At 50.2% G+C, this 19,159-nt stretch overlaps 1 protein-coding gene across 1 annotated transcript in view; it reads right to left on the reverse strand.

The window, feature by feature from the left end:
• Positions 1 to 234: 234 nt before the first annotated feature.
• LOC142003419 (complement C3-like) overlaps positions 235 to 19,159 on the reverse strand; it is a 78,155-nt gene continuing 59,230 nt past the window's right edge. The window contains exons 31-40 of the mRNA XM_074980378.1: positions 17,795 to 17,945; positions 14,266 to 14,317; positions 11,719 to 11,806; positions 10,865 to 10,951; positions 9,767 to 9,872; positions 7,493 to 7,582; positions 7,145 to 7,231; positions 5,551 to 5,634; positions 5,323 to 5,458; positions 235 to 491 (exon numbers count right to left, since the gene is read on the reverse strand). Coding sequence (XP_074836479.1) covers positions 347 to 491; positions 5,323 to 5,458; positions 5,551 to 5,634; positions 7,145 to 7,231; positions 7,493 to 7,582; positions 9,767 to 9,872; positions 10,865 to 10,951; positions 11,719 to 11,806; positions 14,266 to 14,317; positions 17,795 to 17,945 — 1,026 coding nt within the window. The 3' untranslated portion in view covers positions 235 to 346. The remainder of the gene's footprint in view (positions 492 to 5,322; positions 5,459 to 5,550; positions 5,635 to 7,144; positions 7,232 to 7,492; positions 7,583 to 9,766; positions 9,873 to 10,864; positions 10,952 to 11,718; positions 11,807 to 14,265; positions 14,318 to 17,794; positions 17,946 to 19,159) is intronic.

The raw sequence follows: 19,159 nt of genomic DNA on the forward strand, positions 1-19,159 counted from the left end.
ACTTAAGTACAAGCCACTGGCGCCCCCCCTGGAAAAGTACTTGAGTAAAAGCACACCCGTGCACTCACGCTGTACTCAAGTAGCCAGAATTGAAGGCAGCTGCACTTACTTAAGTCACTTGTTAAGTACTTTTTCCATCTCTGGTAAAAAAAACAGCCCAAGAGGTCCAGGTAAGAAGTCCAGCATTTTATATGTACAAAATGAGTGGTAGGGGTGAGGCAAGAGAGAAACTCCGAGCCGGGTGGGGGACGTTACAGAACAGGAATCTCAATGAAGGAGCCTCAGCCTTGTGTGATCTCCTCAGACCAGCCCCTCTAGACTCCTGCTGTGGGCACCACTGCCTCGGTTAAGTTGAGCAGCCAATCATGATCATGGCTTGGGAGAACTCCTCCAAGTCCTGGCAGATGGTCTGAAACTTCTCCTCCTGGCAGTCCTCCTGCTCCTGGGGCCACAGCTCAATCCAGGTGTCCTTGCTGATCAAGTAGGAGAAGCTGGAATGGAGAGGGAGAAGGTTTGTGACTATGATGGAGGGATTTACTGCTCACTCATGAGCCATCTACCTGCTGCACCCCTTGAGGCTGGCCAAGCTTTGTCTTCTAGGTGTAGGTCACGCCCAAGAGGCAGGTGAATCTGGCACAGTCTTGGCCCATAGCACTTGTCATTTTTTCCCACCTGCCTGCAGAATAAATGTTGCTTGGCATACCACCCCTTAAAAACCAGGCTGCCGGCTCTGAGCAGGCACGGGCGCTCTGCTCATCACCTGGGACTCTCTCACCCAAGCACTCAGATGACAGGGAATGCTGGTCTCGGCTGATGGAGATGGGTCATTTAGCTCAGACCCTAGAAACTCCTGGTTTATGCTCCAGAGGTCTCAGATGCCGTCAGCTCATCCAGGATCCCGGCGTGGCATTGGCCGGCATCTGAGGACCACACCTGGCTTGTGTAAGAATTTAACTGGCTGCATTCAATTCTAATTTGAATAGGGGGAGAGAGTCTAGCCAGAGACTACAGTTCCCAGCATGCAATGGCCAGCATTCTGGATGGGAGCCTCTCCTTGTTACAGAGGAAGGTGTCATTTTGGAAAGCCTTGGTTTTGTGCATGGAAGATCCTAGCTTAGTGAGGAAAGTCAGCTGAAGTTAGTGGATAGTCCGGATTTAATTCATCCAAGGGTACGGAGGAAATTGGCAGATGTCATTGCAGAGCCTTTGGCTGTTCTCTTTGAAAACTTGTGGAGCTCAGGTGAGAGCGCTGGTGATTGGAAAAAGGCAAATGTGGTGCCCAGCTTTAAAAAAGGGAAGTACAATCCAGGGAGCTATAGACTGGTCAGCCTCACCTCAGTCCCTGGAAAAACCATGGAGGAGATCTGCAAGGAATCTATTCTGGAGCACTTGGAAGAGGGGAAAGCGATCAAGAGTAGTCAACATGGATTCACCAAGGGCAAGTCGTGCTTGGGCAATCTGATTAGGTTCTATTATGATGTAACTGGCTCTGTGGACATGGGGAAGTCAATGGGTGTGATATATCTTGACTTTAGCAAAGCTTTTGATACAGCCTCCCACAACATTCTTGCCCATAAGTTAAGGAAGTATGGATTGGATCCATGGACTGTAAGAGGGACAGAAAGCTGGCTTGACAGATGGACCCAATGGGTAGTGGACAATGGCTCAATGTCCGGTTGGTGACCAGTTTCAAGTGGAGAGCTCCAAGGGTTACTTCTAAGGCGAATATGGTTTAACATCTTTATTAATGACCTGGATGAGGAGATGGATTACTCCCTCAGCAAATTTGCAGATGACACTAAGCTAGGGGGTCAGGTAGATACACTGGGGGGTAGGGACAGGGTCCAGAGTGATCTAGACAAATTGGAGGATTGGACCAAAAGAAATCTGAAGAGACTCAACAAGAACAAGTGCAGAGTCCTGCACTTGGGAAGGAAGAATCCCAAGCTTTGTTACAGGCTGGGTGCTGACTGGTTAATAGCAGTATAGCAGAAAATGACTGAGGATTATGGTAAATGAGAGGCTGGATGTGAGTCAACAGTGTGCCCTTGTAGCCAAGAAGGCTAACAGCACATTGGGGTGCATTAGGAGAAGAGTTTCCAGCAGATCTAGAGAAGTTATTATTCCCCTGTACTTGGCACTGGTGAGGCCTCCTCTTCAGTACTGCATCCAGTTCTGGGCCTCCCAGTATAGAAAGGATGTGGGCACCTAGGAGTGGGTCCAGCAGAGGTCAATGAAAATAATTAGGGGGCTGGAGCACATGCCCTATGAGGAGAGAATGAGGGACTTGGGCTTATTTAGTTTGCAGAAGAGAAGAGTGAGGGGTGATTTGATTGCAGCCTTCAACTTCCTGAAAGGGGGCTCTAAAGAGGATGGAGAGAGGCTGTTCTCAGCGGTGACAGATGGCAGAACAAGGAGCAATGGTCTCAAGTTACAGAGGGAGAGGTGTAGATTGGATATTGGAAAAAAACTACTTCACCAGGAGGGTGGCAGAGCACTGGAATGCATTACCTAGAGAGCTGGTGGAATCTCCATCCCTAGAGGTTTTTAAGTTCTGTCCTGGCTTGACAAAGTCTGGATGGGGTGATTTAGTCGGGGTTGATCCTGCTTTAGGCAGGGGGCTGGATTCCATGACCTCCTGAGGTCCCTTCCAGCCCTAGGATTCTATGATTATCTATTCAAGGTGCAACTGTTTCTGATCACACATCCTCCCCACAGAACAGAACAGAACAAGGAGCAATGGGGAGGTGACCAGCCGTCCCGTATTGGGTGGGATCCCTACTTATTTTTTAAAAGGAGTTAATTGTCCCATATTTGGGCCGTCCTCCCAGCTGACCTTATCCACCACCAGCTGGTGGGAGTCATTTCCCTGAGGCTCGGGGAAGCAGGGAAGTGTGGGTGGCCGCTGCTTCCCCACAGCTCCCAGAGAGCTCTGGGGGCTGCTGCTTTCCAGGGGATCGGAGATCCCCAGTGCTGCAGCTTTCTTAGGGCTTCGGCGGGGGGCTGGCAGCTGCTGCTTCCCCAGGGCTCCCATATTTGGGACAGGGAGATATAGTTGCGCTAAGCAATGGTTTCAGTGGAGAAGGTCTAGGTGGGATACTAGGAATAACTATGTCACCAGCGGGGAGGTGAAGCACTGGAATACAATACCTAGAGAGCTGGTGGAATCTCCATCCCTGGAGGTTTTTAAGTCCCAGCTTGACAAGGTCCTGGCTGGGATAATTTAGTTGGGGTTGATCCTGCTTTGGGCAGGGGGCTGGACTTGATGACCTCCTGAGCTCCCTTCCAGCCCTGGGATTCTCTGATTCTATTGTTTTGTGATTCAGTATCATACCACCCCACCTTCACTCATGTGCCGCTGCTGGTGGCAGTGGCACCTTCAGAACTGGGTTCCTCTCCTGCCACCCAGCTGTGAAAGCAGCACAAAAGTAATGGTGACAGCAGCGCAACCTGCCCCTGTAATAGTCTCACGACTTCCTTGGGATCAGGATCCCCAGTCTGAAAAAAACACTGATTTAAGGGCTTTACATGTTTACATTTGTAAGCACCTATTCATGAGTTGCGACAGAGTGAAATGTAAGATTGGCCCTGTGAAACGCAACCTGCCTAAAATGCTATAGACTGAAATTTACCAAAACGGACTGTGAATTTGGTAGGGCCCAAATAAAAGAGCTGGTAGAAAATTTTACAGTGAAACTCTTTCACAGTTGAAAACTAGGTTTTCCATCCAAGGGTTTGTCTAAACAGCAAAGTTATTTCGAAATAACTCTCCTAGCATCTACACAATGCAATTTTGAAATTGGCTTATTTCATAACTGGTAAACCTCATTCTACCAGGACAGTGCCTATTTCAAAATAGGTGTTGTTAAGATGGGGAATACAGCCTATTTCAAAATAGGTGCAATGTGTGTAGATGCTGCAGCCTGGGTGTGCCTATTTTGAAATGCATTTGTGTGTGTAGCAGTGTTATTTTGAAATAAACTATTCCGGAATAGCCTATTTTGGAATAAGGCTGCCGTGTACACATACCATAAATGAGATATTTTGTGAAATGTCAGCTTTCAGTGGGAAAAAAAATAATTTTTCATGGATGAAACAAATTTCTGAACAAAAAATTTTTGCATTCAGCTGTCCTGCCTTGCTTCCCCATGGGATATATTGTTTGGTTTAGTCCTGCTTCTATTCTTCTATATGGGCCACAATCCCCGACCAGATTACATATCCCATGGTGCACTGCAGTGAGAGCCTCCCATGCTGGAATGCACGCCCTGCGTACCAAGAGGCGAGAGAGTGTTGCATCATGGGAAATGGCATCTGACCAGAGATCCCAGTTTTTCTCCCTTCCTCCCTGCTGTGCTGTGGAGAGTGAGCCTGCAGGGCATGATGGGGTCCCCAAGGCACCCTGGGACCTGTAGTTCCTGCTTAGGGAGATGGCCCTGAAGAAGGGAAGGGACCATGTTTCCCAGATGCCCTTGGCTGCTTGCAACAGGAAAGAGAGGGAGCGGTGAGACCCCTGAACAGCACTTGCTGTGCATGGAGAGAGCTGCTGCAAGGGGTGGGGGTGGCACTATGAGTAGGAGTCTCTGGCCCAGATGGACTGGACTATTTTGGAACATTGTTTTCCACTTACAGTATTACAGCAAGATCCCAGAAAGTGATTTCTCTAACGCTTTTATTACTGCATACATTTTTAGTCTGTTATCACAAAATCATATTACTGATCACTGTTTCCACTCTCTAAATTTTTCATTAACCTCTCTTATGCGCACTCATTGTATGGCTATTATGAACTCCTTTATATTTTACAAATTTGCGGTCCATGTTTACCAAAAAAGTACACCCCCACAGAAATTCCTGCCCACGGGTTTGCAGGCTGAGTGCCCTTGATGTATTTTTATATGCAATGTAGAAAGAGCTAAATATGACTTTTCTATCATGGCTCCTAGATAACAGAGAAAATAATTGCACAGGAAATTAATATTATTTTCCCATCCTTTCTAGTAGATAAGTCAGTGCCAAAGAACAGACCAACCCATAACTGTCTGGAAACACTTCAGCTGTGATTAACTCAGCAAAACACAGATATTTTGGAGCCTAAGCATTCGTGGGCAAAGACCCGCTTCGTCAGACTCACGCATGACTCATGCATCTTTGCCCACGAAACCTTAAACTCCAAAATATCTGTTGGTCTATAAGGTGCCACAGGACTGCTTGTTGTTCTCAAAAGATACAGACTAACAGGGCTACCTCTGTGATGGCCACACACTCGACCTCCAGCCCTGCAGCACAGACCTGAAAAAGCCTCGAGGGCAGGTTACTTACTCGCCTTTCAAGAGCCACAAGTCAGTAGTGACTCCCCAGATCAAGTAATCTTTGTTAAGCTCCAAGTTCAGAGACTGCCTGCACTTCACATGGCTGACGAATGTGCGGGTTTCTCCGAGTGCATGTTCATCGCTCCCTGAGGAGGAGAAGAAGAAAGGTCAGAGGAGAGCATGGCAATTCCCGGCAGGGGGTGCTTATTTCCCAGAGTCCAAAAGCGGGTGCTCTTACCTGCTTTAATGACTTGCAGAACTTCCATCATGTGGTAGTCGTGGTTGCTGGATACGTTAGTTCCAACAAGTTTGACTTTATACACTGAAGGGGAAAAAAGTGACACTGGTTAAAGACTGTAGGAAAACTGGTGTGGGGGCAACTCCAGGAGAGACGGAGAGAGTTAAGCGAGCAGAGCAGAAGACCTTGATCTGTTCCATTTGTTCTGAGGCTTGGACTACACTAGGCAGGTCAGTCGATTGCAGATACACAATTCTAGTTATGGCGATTGCATAGGTGTAATCAACTTACCTGTCGCTCTTCACAGAGGGAGGTCAAGGGGAGAAAATCTCGACCTCCCCTATCCCTCGCAATACCGAGGAGTACAGGGTGAGCCACTGACCCCAGAGAGTTTGATTTCATGCTTCTCTACCAGATGCACGAAATCGAACTCCGGAAGATGGGCCCTGACCAGGTTGATCTTCTGCGTAATGTAGATGTACCCTAAGAGTCCGCCGGGGTCGGGATTAGGAGTTTCACATTATTCTTCGATCTGGTACTGACAGTAGTGACATGAGTCGTAGGCATACATAGCTGGGGGCCTATCCAACATCGGCCAGTGCCAGGGGCACATAGGGAATGAACAAAATCATCAAATCATCCACCCCCTGTCAGCAATTCCCAGCTTCTGGCAAACAGGCTGAGAACACCTGTCTCTGCTGCCTAACAGCCATCGACAGGCCAGACCCTTCATGAATTCATCAAGATCTTTTTGGGCCCATTTTATAGTCTGGGTCTTAATAAAAGCCCCTGGCAGGGAGTTCCACAGGTTGACTGTTGTGTGAAAGAAACACTTTTCTCTTGTTGGTTTTAAACTCAGCCAGATCCTTTCCCTACTCCCCTTCTCTCCCCCTCCAGGGCAGTAGCAGAGCCCAACAACAAGAGCAGAGGCAGTGCCCTGACCACCACCCTCAGGAAAAGCACGGGACCCACCACAATAGCATTGCCACACTCAATATTCCAAAGCAAGAAGCTGCATTTGAATTCTTAGCTCCTGTGGTTTTGGCTCTGGGCTGCATTCCAAATAAAATGAGGTCTGGTTTGCAGATTTTGTTGGTAAAACAGGTGAGAGCTCATGAAACCAGCTGGTTGATGGGGTTTTTTTTTGAGATTTCTGCTATCTTAGGGACCCAAATTCTAATGAGTCATTTGTACAAGTTGAACCTCTCTGTCCGGACCTCTCTCGTCCAGCAACATCTGTAATCCTGCAGGATTTGAGTTAGCTGGACGACCACTTATCATGGATATGGTCAAGTTTCCTGTGGTCCCATAAAGTTTGTTTATAGCCACCAGGCCTGGCTCTCTGTGCTGTTATTTAGCTGCAATCGACCCTTCGATGCCTTGTAAGAGCCCAGTCAGCAGTGGAAATGCTGGTAATGCTGCTAGACAATATGACCCCTGTGGTCTGGCAAATTCTCTCATCTGGCACTGGCCAGGTCCTGAGGGAGCCAGTCAAGAGAGGTTCAACCTGTACTGGTAAATCCAGAACCCGTCACCCTGGAACCCGTCTCTACTCTCACAGGAAGGACTCAGCACATCCAAACAGGAATCTTACCGTAATCGATGCCTGGCTCACACGCCATCTCAAAGCGTTTGCTCAGGGTGATGGGGCCGGCCACCTTTTGCCGCAGGAAGCAGTTTTCTGGGGAGGGGAAGAAGGAGACAGGCACCAGGGAAGACATTGGAGGAGTGCCGGGCAACAGGGTTTGCCACAATTTGTTCAGAAGGACAGAACCGGCGACACCGAAACGCTGGGTGGTCCAGCGTGCCAAATGGTTTGGTTTGGCTTCTCCCCCTCCTGCAAGTTCTGAGCTATCTAAATGTTAACAGAACGACAGGCGAGAGGAACGGTCCAGGATCCAGCCTGCCCTGCTCTGGTGTAAGAAAACAGGCCCCTCCTTACCCTCTGCGCACCGACAGACGTCCCCTTGGCAGATCTTACTGAAGAAGCCGCTCTCGTCAGGCAGGCGGTAGAACATGGTGCACTTTTCATCTGCCGGAAGAGCAGAAAGTCCCAGCTGAGTAGGTTTTAAGGGCTCGAGGCACCGCTGCGATCTCGCCTGACTGCCCACAGCACACAGGCTGTAGACTCTCACCAGCCGGACCCTCGCGATAGTGCCAGACTATTTTTAGGAAGACGCGCAGAGGTGGGAAGAAGGGGCGCTGGAGCTGGGGCGGTGGGGGGTGGGCCAGGTGGCCACGGTCCCACCACTTTTTAGCAGCTGTGAGGATGCTCAATGGGGAGGAGGGGTGGAAAGCAGGGAGTGGGGGGGCTGGGTCTTTGGGGGAAGAGGCAGCACAGGAGCAGGGCTTGGGGACCAGGAATGGCAAGAAGGCGGGGCCTCGGAGGAAGAGGCGGGGCGAGGGTGGGGCTTGCGCTGAAGAAGGCAGGAGCTTGGCAACGCAGCAGTGGGGCCTCAGGAGACTGGTGAGGGACTCATGGACAAGAGGTGGCCCAGGGGCTGGAGAAGGGGTGGCCACAGTTGAGTTGCCAGTACCCACCCCAGCATTAGGAAGCTGCTGATGGGAAGTGTTTACCTTCAGACAGGTTAACATCCATGAGTTGGAACAGTCAGGAGACAACCCTGCAGCCTGTGCTCAAGGCAACCTCCCCCTGAGGTCACCGCTGGAGTACCAACTGAGCAAAGCTAAGTCCCAACTAAGATCTGGAACCAGCTAGAGCAGTGAGAGAGATGTTAATGTATCGAGTCTCTCTGGGAGGCCGGGGTGAGGCTGTCCCTGCAAGAAGAGACGAGCTGACCTCTTCATCTGGAGATTATCCTGAATCACATCCTTGGATCTTCATTTCATAGCTGCAGAGATTTTAAGGCCAATCTAGACGCTAACTACCTCTAAAGCAAGAAGTCCTGTGGCACCTTATAGACTAACAGATATTTTGGAGCATCAGCTTTTGCAGGCAAAGACTGGCTTTGTCATCTGATGAAGCGGGTTTTTGCCCACAAAAGCTTACGCTCCAAAATATCTGTTGGTCTAAAAGGTGCCACAGGACTTCTTGTTTTTGAAGAGAGACTAACTCGGTTGCCCCTCTGATACTTAACTACTTATGCTAACCAATCTCTTCCCCTTTGAGGCTTTAAGTAGCTTTCCCAGGCCCGGAGGAGAGCCGGGAGTGACTCAGAATTATGTCTCTCTCATCGGCGTAAGTTCGTCCCATAGAAGATGACCTTCCCCTGCCTCGTCGTTGTCATTTCATGATGACGTGAAGTGGTTTCCCATGGCACATGCAATGTTCCCTCTCATTTCTTCCATTCACGTGAGGAATAATTTTTGTTATGTGCAGTGAGGCATGAATGGGTGTGCGCTGCCAATCAAAACACACGCTGTGGGTGCTCTGCCAGTCATCTGGGGGCTACCCACATTTCTCTTGCGCAGCCGCCCAAGTGCTCAGCTTACATTGAACCCAGGACGCACAGTCCAGTGATTAACTGCCCTCGGCAGCTCAGCAACCCAGACGAGGGAAGTCTAGATCTGGATTTCCTGACTCACCTTGCTTGCTTACACACACCTCTCACAAAGCTGGAAGGAACCTCTGGAGGTCATCAAGTCCAGTCCCCTGCCCTCTTGCCAGGACCAAACACCATCCCTTCTTTAATCTATTTGCCCCAGATCCCTAAATAGCCCCCTCGAGGGCTGAACGCCCATCCCTGGGCTTAGCAGGCCAGTGCTCAAACCCCTGAGCTCTCTCTCCCTCCACCAAGGCAAGAAATGCACCTTACTGTGCCACACAGCTTATCTGTTCTCTCCTGCTCCTGGCTGATAAATAGCTCATGCTCTGAAGCACGAAGAATGAGAATTCTTGTTGCTTTCCTTCTCGCTGCTGGGACTACTGGTGCTTTTCTTATCATGCACCTGATCAGCTCCCGTACTCCCATACGATGTTTGCTGCCCAAGTCACAGGGAAAAAATCTTCTGAGTGTCTGGGGGGCGGAGGCAGGGGCAAGGGGCATATTGGGTGTGATCCCTGCTTCCCTGAGTTCCCTATAAGCTGCACACTTGTGTGCCCATTCAGGAGAGACTCAGATGCCACTCATCTGATTGGCAGAGTCCCCACAGTTGGTTTTGTTTAACCAGTGGTGCACATGCCTCTGTGCACGTAGAAAAATTATTCCACACACGGACAGAAGAGATCAGAGGGAACGGTGCAGCTCGCTGTTACCTAAAGAATAATATTCATAGACTGTGACAGATCCTGGCTGAATGAGACCAACTTCGAAAAACTGGTGAGCTTTAAACTGCAGGCACTCCTCCTCCACGTGTGAAATCTGGGGGGGCGAAGAACAGAGAAGCAGCGCTCAGGTCTTTGGAAAGGACGAAACGGTGGAGGAGACAAAAAGGCGGGACAAGGAGGCCGACAGAGGTGTGTAGGGCATCCAGCTCGGGGTGGGCAACCTGCCACCCACTGGGGATCGGTGGGGGGCCCACACGATGGTTTGTTCACCACAGCCCAGGCGCGGGGTTGCCAGATTCTGCTGATTTTCATCTGCATAGTTTGTTTTAAACTACCAGCAGTGGTGACCAGTGTGGGCGGGGGGGGCGACAGCCTCTCTGTTCCAGCCCAATTCATACCTCATCCCTCTCCTCCCACACCTCTTCCATGTGCACCCCTCCCCACCCTTGCTTTGCCTCTCCCCCACCCTCTTCCTGCAGCAGCCGCTTCTGGCAAGTGCAGGAGCAGCCCCCCCCCCCGCCGCATCTCCCAGTGCAGCGCTGGGAGAAGAGGAGCCCGTCCCCCATGCTTGCCAGAAGCAGTGCAGCACTGAGGGAGAGGGACAGTGCTAGGGGTGCATGTGACCCCCCATATGCATGCCCTCGTGTGTCACCCCTGCCTACCAGTGTTATGAAAGTGACCTGCACGTAACACCAGGGATCTGGATTTCCTGACTCAGGTGTGTGCTGATGGCACACAACATTGTGAGAACTGGGTCTTCCTGCTGCAGCCGAATCAAATGCTAGATACGCCAATGCCCTTAGCAAAACTGCCCTGTCCTGGGAGGCTGCCTTGGTGATGACAATCTTGCGTCCCACCGAGATGAAGGAGGGCCACTTCTGCAGCCCCCTTACTAGCCTAGGCTGCCACTCACTGGGCTAACTGGTGCATCTCCCCTTAAAGACCATGGGGACTGTGCACGATTTAGGCTTTGGGCGATTCTGTTCCCTGTTATCCAGTCTCCAGCCCTACCGGAGTCTCTGGGATCCCTGAGAGTGGAACCTTGAATTTAACACAAGATCAGAGCCCAGCCCAGCAGAGTCTTACCTTGTTCAGGTAGATGATGAGCATGCTTCTGTCTGAAGGAGACCTATCAATTTCATACTTGGAGATGTATCTGTCAGTGTTGGAAAGCTAAATGTAAAGGAGGAAAAGCAAGAGGTGTCGCTGGAAGAAGGGGACTCCGAAGCCTGGAGCTGTGCCAGAATGAGTCAAAGCCTGCTGCAGGTTGAACCTCTTTAATCTGGCATCCTCAGGACCTGAGCTAATTTTCTGGACCACGGGAAGTCAATATTTTCTAGCAGCATCACCAACACTTCCGCTGCTTACTGGGCTCGTAGAAGACATGTAGGAGTAACTTACAGCTAAAGAACAGCACAGAGCATGGAGAGCCAGGACTTGGGACTGGGAACAAACTTTATGGAACAACGAGAAACCTGGCCACACCCATAAGCGGCCATCCGGCTAATTGAATCATGCCGGATCTCAGATGTTGGTGGACAAGAGAGAGCAACCTGTACTGGAGTGTGGCTAAACAGTACAGTGTGGCCATGATCTTCTCTCTTTCTAGTGGCGGTTCTGTATCACGCCCAAACCTACAGATTTGTGGCTCCAGATTAGGTGCAAGAGGGCAGGGCCAGTCCTCACTGCCCATAGCGATTCTTTCACGCACGGGGGCCTGTCTCACACAGGCACCACAAGGAATGAGTTTTCATTGCTGACCGGAGGAGACCTGCTTTCCCACCACTGAAAGTTTCCATGAGCCAAAGCCTCGAGCCCTCCAGGCTCTGACCACTTTGCGTAGCTATCACCTTTCAGAGCATGGGAAGAACCGCCCCCCACAAATGGAGCTTTCAGCTCTGCTTAGCCTGGGCCGTCCTTTTTGGATGATTCCAACATACCGCCTTCAGATCACTGATATCCGGCGAAAAGCCTGTGAGCATGGAGACACTGAGGATTGACATCGTGGCATTAACAACATCGCGGTACCTAGTAAGGAGAAGAAAATGCCCTTGTATCAGAACACACTGCCGGGAAAACCATTCAGGTACTGACTCGCCAGTTTTTACTACAGGCTGAACCTCTCTAATCCGGCGACATCCCTAATCCGGCGTAGTGTTACTTAGCCAGAGGACCACTTATCTTGGGCGTGACCAAGTTTCCCCGCGATCCCATAAAGTTTGTTTACAGCCACCTGCCCTGACTCTGTGTTGTGTGCTGTTATTTACCTGTAATTGACCCCAATTGTCTTGTAAGAGCCCAGTCAGCAGTGGAAATGCTGGTAATGATGCCAGACAATATTGACCTCCTGTGGTCTGGCAAATTCTCAAGTTTAGCAGTGGTCAGGTCCCAAGGGCGCCGGACTATAGAGATTCAACCTGTATTTGTTCTGCTGCCCTCTCGGCAGATGTATAGCCCATAAGTGCCCATCCCTATCTGTGTATCTATCTTTTCCTTGCTTGGCTGCTATAGTTGAAATGAGGGAGAGTGAAAAATTAAAAACCTCAAACCTCATTATTCTTTGCAATTATATTCACATAGTCACAATTAAAACATACAAGTGTATTTGCAAGGGAAGGAAAAAACACAACATTTAACACTTTTACAATCAAACCTGCATCTTCCTTCCTTAGTTGAGTGGAAAGTTTCTCCTTTCCAAACACGTTGCCGCTGCAAATTAGCAGGCACTGGGGGAAAAATGTTCTGTTTCACTTGTGGAGCTGCCGTTTGGCCAGTGGGTTGAAATCATCCGAAATAAAAGGATGAGCTACTTGGGACTGCAGATGACAATGCTGTGAATTTGCTACAAAATCTGTTTACCTAACTCTCTCTCTAGGTCTTATTACTGGAGTGCCTAGGATCAGGGTTCCCTTTAATTTTTTCCATCCATGGATGGACTACATTTTGTTATGTTCACCAAGACATATGGGGATGTGAGCCACCAATAGACACACATGTTGCCAGTTGTGGGCTCTCCACTAATCAGCTGGGTGGCACCTGAATTTCTCTTACAGGAAACTCAGCTGAGGACCCCAGTTGTCGTGTTGGCTGCTGTAAAAACAGACCCAAAGGATCCTACAGTGTAAGTCTAAGGCCAGATGGAACAGGTGGGTAGAGACAGATGGGAGGACACAAAGACGTAATATTGACCATCATGATGGGCTTGGGTCTCAGCTCACCAGCTGCCTGACTGTTGTCGATATTCTTGTGGGACTCAAAGCAAAGGAGAGTTCAAGGACAAGATTAGAAGGAAAGTGCAGCTGCTTTGTGGCTGCATAGGTAAGGTACTCGTATGGCCCTCATCACGGTAGGGTGTACACCCTTCTGTATACCTAACCGGGTCTTTAAATCATGCCAAATAGAGATGTTCATTCAGGAAGCCATCAGTCAAATTACACAGGACAAGTTCTGGGCGAAGCTGCTTCCAAAACATTGTGCTTCAGTGTGGTCTTGTGTGTAGAGCACTGGAGCGGGACTCAGGAGACTTGGCTTCTGTTTTTAGCTATGTCCCAAGACTCCTGGACGAGGGCAAATGCTCTGTGCCTCAGTTTCCCCACCTGCAAAATTGGGGGTAATGACATTGTTCCTGTTGAGATCTACTCATGGTAAGAGCTGGGGACAGTTAACGGTTATTCACTAGGAGTGATCCTTAGTCTAGCAAAACCTGTCCAGTGCTGGGCAGTATTCAGAGATGCTAAGGCCAGAAGGGAGCAGTGTGATCATCTGCTCTGAGCAGGCCGGATGACGGGGAGGGGAGCCCAGAGCTACAGTGGAGGTGGCTGGAACTCCAGGTTCCTCTGACGTTCTATAGCTGCCTCGTACCCGACAGCACTGAGGAAGGGGAGGGGCCAGCACGGTGGTCCTGGCAGTGCTACGGGCCAGCTGCCCCAGGCCCTGCCCTTCCACCTTGGCCCCACCCCTTTTGGGGGCTGTGGTGGGGTGGACTAACCCCAATGCCCTGCACAGGAGGCCAGAGGACTTGCCACGCCCCAGCCCAGCAAGAGAAGACAAGAGGTCCTGCAGGCAGGACAGGGCGTTGTCTCTGCTGCAGCCAAATCAGGGCCCAGCAGGCTGATGTAAAAGAAGCTGCTGGTCTAAGGCTTATCAGTTCCTCTCGTGGGCTGACCCAGGCAGATCTCTATCCTGTCTGGAGAACAGCAGCACTTTGCACAGCGGCAAGGCTGAATTTAGACTTGGGCAAGGCCCAGGCCCAGTGGTCAAAGACAGGCCACAACCCAAACATAAGAACTGAGGGCTAGTCAGAGCCTACCCCCAGAGCCTTGGAGACAATCAGGGAAAGACATGAAGCAGCACCCCTTTGCCACAGAGGGGCACTCTCAAGCGGGTGGAGTCAGGGCGTGCCTTGGCCAATTGTTCCAGGGGTAAGTTAGACCTGTATACCTTACTGGCCCTCTGAATTCATCTAGCGTCAATGTCAACATTCTCACCTGGTGCAGATGTTGATGTAGACTGATCGCAGGGTTCCCTCTGGCTTCTTAGCTAGAAATGTTACAGAAGAACAATATTTTTTGTGGTCAAGTTCATTTTTGTTTTGGAAAAGACCCCCGCCCCCCCCAAATTTGGCAACTCGGTCCTCAAAGCAAATAGATCCTAGAACTGAAGTGAAAAAGAAAAGCCTGAAGCTGCGAGCCACTTTCAAAGATCCCAACGCTGCCAACTCTCGTGGCAACTCTTTTAATTCGCAATGTGTTGCTGAAAGCCGCCGCTCCTGGAAACAAGATGGCACGGGAATTTCAGCTTTCACTTAGCGTAAAAGTCCAGCTGTAGACCCTGATGTTGGGGCGAAAAGCTTTAAAGTAAAAGCAATTGAAACTGGAAGGCAAAGCAGAAAATTCCAAAATGGATTAAGGTTGAACCTCGCTAGCCTGGAGCTCTCTGGTCTGGCAACATCCGTGGTCCAGGATGGTTTTAGTTAGCCAGACGTCCACTTACCACGTGTGTGGCCAACTTTCATGCAGTTCCATATAGTTTGTTTGCAGCCACCAAGAGGGGAGAATAGCCACCGTGAGCCCCAGAGGAAGGTGGAAGGGGGACCCAACTCTGTGCCCCCAGAAGGGGCGGAGCCTAGGGCAGTCAGCCCATTGCATTGTGTAGATTGTGCCCCTGGGCCCTTCTCTGCCCCTCACAGCTGCACTGAGCAGCAAGACAACACTGTCACAGTACTTCAAAGGCACCCTGGATCTTTGGCGGCTGCTGCAGCCAAAATGTCAGGCCCAGGACAACTGCTGTCTTTAGGCCCTGCCATCAGCAGGCCCACAACCCCCAGTCCTGGCTCTCGGTGTTCTGTGCTGTTATTTAGCTCTAATTAACCCCTAAATGTCTTGTAAGAGCCCAGTCGGCAGTGGCAGTGTTGGTAATGCTGCTAGACAATATTGACCTCTCATGGCCCAGCAAATTATCTGGTTTGACACTGGCAGGTCCTGAGGGTGCTGGATGAGACAGGTTCAAGCTGTATTCTAAAAAATCTCAAGAAGTTAAGCAGATGTTCTTCCTACCTGCCAGGGTGGCTAAGTGCTGGGATAAATTGCCGAAGGAGGTTGTGGGTAAACATCTGTCAGGGATGATCTAGATGGGGCGTGGTCTTGCTGGGAGTGCTGGGGGCAGGACTCAATGGCCTCTCAAGGTCGCTACCGATTCTATGTTATTGTTTTTTGGGGACATAGAATGCTAGAATTGGAAGAGACCTCAGGAGGGCATTGAGTCCAGCCCCCTTCCCAAAGCAGGACCAACCCTAACTAATTCATTGAAGGCTGGGCTTGTCAAGGTGGGACTTAAAAACCTTTAGGGTTGGAGATTCCACCACCTCTCTAGGTAGCACATTCCAGTGCTCCACCAACCTCCTGGTGAGACAGTTTTTCCTAATATCCAACCTACACCTCCTGCTCTGTGACTTTAGACCATTGTTCCTTGTTCTGCCTTCCCTCACTACTGAGAACAGCCTCTCCCCATCCTCTTTAGAACTCTCCTTCAGGAAGTTGAAGCCTGCTCTCAATCGCCTCTCACTCTTCTCTTCTGCAAACTAAAGGAGCCCAAATCCCACAGCCTCTCCTCATAGGTCACATGCTCCAGTCCCCTCATCATTTTGATTGCCCTTGGCTGGAGCCTCAGCAGTACTTCCACCTTCTTTTGACACTGGGGGAGAAAGAATTGTGGCAGTGATGGGATATGAACCCAGCCACGCCCCAAGAGATCGGACATGATTAATGGGGTTCTGAATGCTTGTGCTTGGCAAGAGCAAAAAAGCCTCTCCCACAGAAACATGGAGAGAGGCTGGACTCGGAAGCCTGGATCTGAGCTCTCTTGGACTTTGGAAATTTCAGAACTTGATCCAAAACTCCCGACTGGCCCTGATCTCTCTGACGGGCCAAGACAAAACTCTCACTCTGCATCGCACGGGCATAGGCTACGTTGCCAACATGTTCTAGGCATGCGATTCCCCAACTTCCACATCATCGTGCTAGTGCTCTTCTCACTAGCATGAATGTAAATAGTTGTGTAGTCACGAGTCACAATCACATGGGCAGCAGTGCAGAGCACAAAGCTACCTTGTGCTGGAAGGTACGTACCCAGCACCGCTAAGCCATGCCTCTGTTGCCTTATCTGTGGCTCTGCAGCTACATCGCTATTTATATTCACGCTAGCTAGACAAGCGCTAGCACGGCCTGTGAGCACACCTAGCCTGCAGTGTGCACATCCCTCGAGTGTGTGCTCCCGTCTCCATCTAGTGGCTCAAATCAAGGACAGCTGCCAGCTTAGTCAGCCAAGTTATTTGCAAAGGAAGCAAAAGGTCAGTGCTGGGAACAGCGAGGTCTCGCCCCTGACAAGCGTGACGAAAGGGGATCTGGATGCTCTCAAACTTTAGACTCTTATACGTCTACCAAGCTGAACTGAACCCTAGATCTGAGCACCCAAATACAGGAAGCCGTGCAGACCCAGTTCTAAATGCCTTGGTTCAGTCACAGAATCCCAGGGCTGGAAGGGACCTCAGGAGGTCATCTAGTCCAGCCCCCTGCTTCAAGCAGGATCAACCCCCACTAAGTCATCCCAGTCATCTCTCTGTTAGAGGGAGTAACTTGGAGTCCTGTGCCTGACTTCTCATCCATATGATATTGTGGGATGAGAGATTCTAACCACACTGATCACAGGTCTTGTGATGTCAGCGAGCTGCCTGGTAGTGGGACAGATGCTGTGTTGGAACAGGCAGTGCTTAGAGACAACAGTGTTATTAGGATAAAAAAGTCTTAAAGCGGAAAAGGAGGGGGAGAAAATAGGACCTAGCTCTTCTAGAGTATTTTTCAGCTGTAGATCTCAATGTGGTTTGCAGTGTCATTAGTCCCACTTCACAGCTGGGAAGACTGAGATACAGAAAAGGGAAGTGAGTTATCCAAGGTCACTCACAGGCCAGGGCAAAAAGGGAAGGGAGCCCAGATGTCCTGAGTACCAGGCCAGTGCTCAGCCCACTATGCAACACTGCTGCACTTGCTAACCTACCCACCCAGATGTCCTTATTACTTTACACCCCACCCAGCTCAGTGCTGGTCTTATGGTTAACACACCACGTCAGGACTCGTGAAATCTGTGCACATTTCCTGGCTTTGACCCAAACTCCCTGGGAAAGTAAGGGAAACACGCTTATTCGCTCCTCTCCCTCTTGCAATTTTACACAATTTCCTCCTGTGTAAAATTGAAATAAGCACCGTCCCTATGGCGGGTAAGACTGGAAGCTCTTGAGGGCAGGACTCCCTCTCACTACTTCTACGTACAGCGCCTGACGCAACACATCCTTGATCTCGGTTGAAGCCTCTTGGTGCTATCCTAGAGCTAATACAGCTATTTTAATTTGGTGCGTCTACTCTTTGCCTCCTGTTATCCTTGTCTTAATTTAGGCCGCAACACTTGTGCAGGTGTGTGGGTAGCAACCTCACATTTAATTCAACCAATCAGAAGGTTACTTACCATGCAGGGCTTCCTTGACGGCCACCTTCAAGTCAAACTTCTTACACTGAGACGTATTCTCTGGTATCTTTGCGTTGTAAACCGTTACCACAGTCAAGGTTCCTTGGCCGGTGCCTTTCGCTTTCACAACGAAGTCTTGATTCAGCCTAGTCTGAAAAGAATCCGTAGTCAGACTGGGCAGCTCTTACAACTCTCCATTTGAAATAGGTCTGTGCTGATGAAATGTGCCGGACTGACAGCCTGCAGGATTTCCGAGGTTCTCCACATACCAACCATCTACAGGGGCTGAGTCTCATAACACATGTACTGTCCCTTTAACGTGCTTCAGTTTGGTCTTATACAGGTTGAAACTCTCTGGTCTGGCATCCCTGGGACTTGAACAGTCACGGAACAGGGATTTTGCTGGACCAAGAGAGAAAAATTCTGCCCCCCCACCCAGTGGTGTTATAGCCCCTGCTCCTGAGCTCTCCTCCCAGCTGTCGCCAGACCCCTGCAGCATCCCTAGCTGTGGCTCAGATGCAGCTCCCAGCCCCAGACACTGGCACCCAGCCCCAGCCAGCCATTGCCCAGCCCTGGCCACAGCTTCCCGCCTGGCTGCAGCCATTAGATGCTTCAATCCACCACTCCTGGGACTGGCCTGCTGGCTTCCTAGCCCTGGCCACCGCCTCTGGATGGAGGCAAGTTAAGTGCTGCTCTTGCCCTGGGCTCCCTGGCTGTTGCTGCCCCACCTCTTGCCACCAGCCTAACTGTGGCTTCCCTACCATGGTCTCCTGTGGCTAGTCTAGCTGGCCCTGCCTCCTCCTAGCCACAGAACTCTCTGCGCTTGGAAGATCCGTGGTCCTGCTGGATGACAGATGTTGCCTGATGAGGGAATGCTGGACCTGGAAATTTCAACCTGTAGTATATAAATGCAGTCTTACTATGGAAGCAGGTTCCCTCTTGTTCTCTCCTTCGGTTTCTCTGCTGGGCCCATCATCAAAAGGAACAAGAGTGGTGGGGATTTGCCATCACTGAATTGAGGCCTCCCACTCCTCTCATGCCAGACAGTTAACAAGCTTCTGATGGTAACAACTGGAGCTGGGCAAATAGCTATGGAGCTGAGTGAGTGACTGATCTGTTGATTCATTGGCAGGTCCAAAATGTTGGCCAAAAAAAAACAGGCTCCACCCAAACCAAATCTGGAAAAAAACAAAAAAACAAAAACACCCCAAACCCAAAAACCCTTTGAAAATGAAAGAGACTCATCTTGGGTGGGACGAAGCAATTGGTAAGGGGTAGAGTCACCCACTGGAGGCAGGAGGAGGTTGTACTTTAGCTCAATAGTCTGAGATTCATCTGGGATTTAAAAGATCCTTGCTCCATTCC

Source organism: Carettochelys insculpta, chromosome 29, assembly GCF_033958435.1.
Source record: "Carettochelys insculpta isolate YL-2023 chromosome 29, ASM3395843v1, whole genome shotgun sequence".
Classification (NCBI taxonomy): Eukaryota; Metazoa; Chordata; order Testudines; family Carettochelyidae; genus Carettochelys; species Carettochelys insculpta.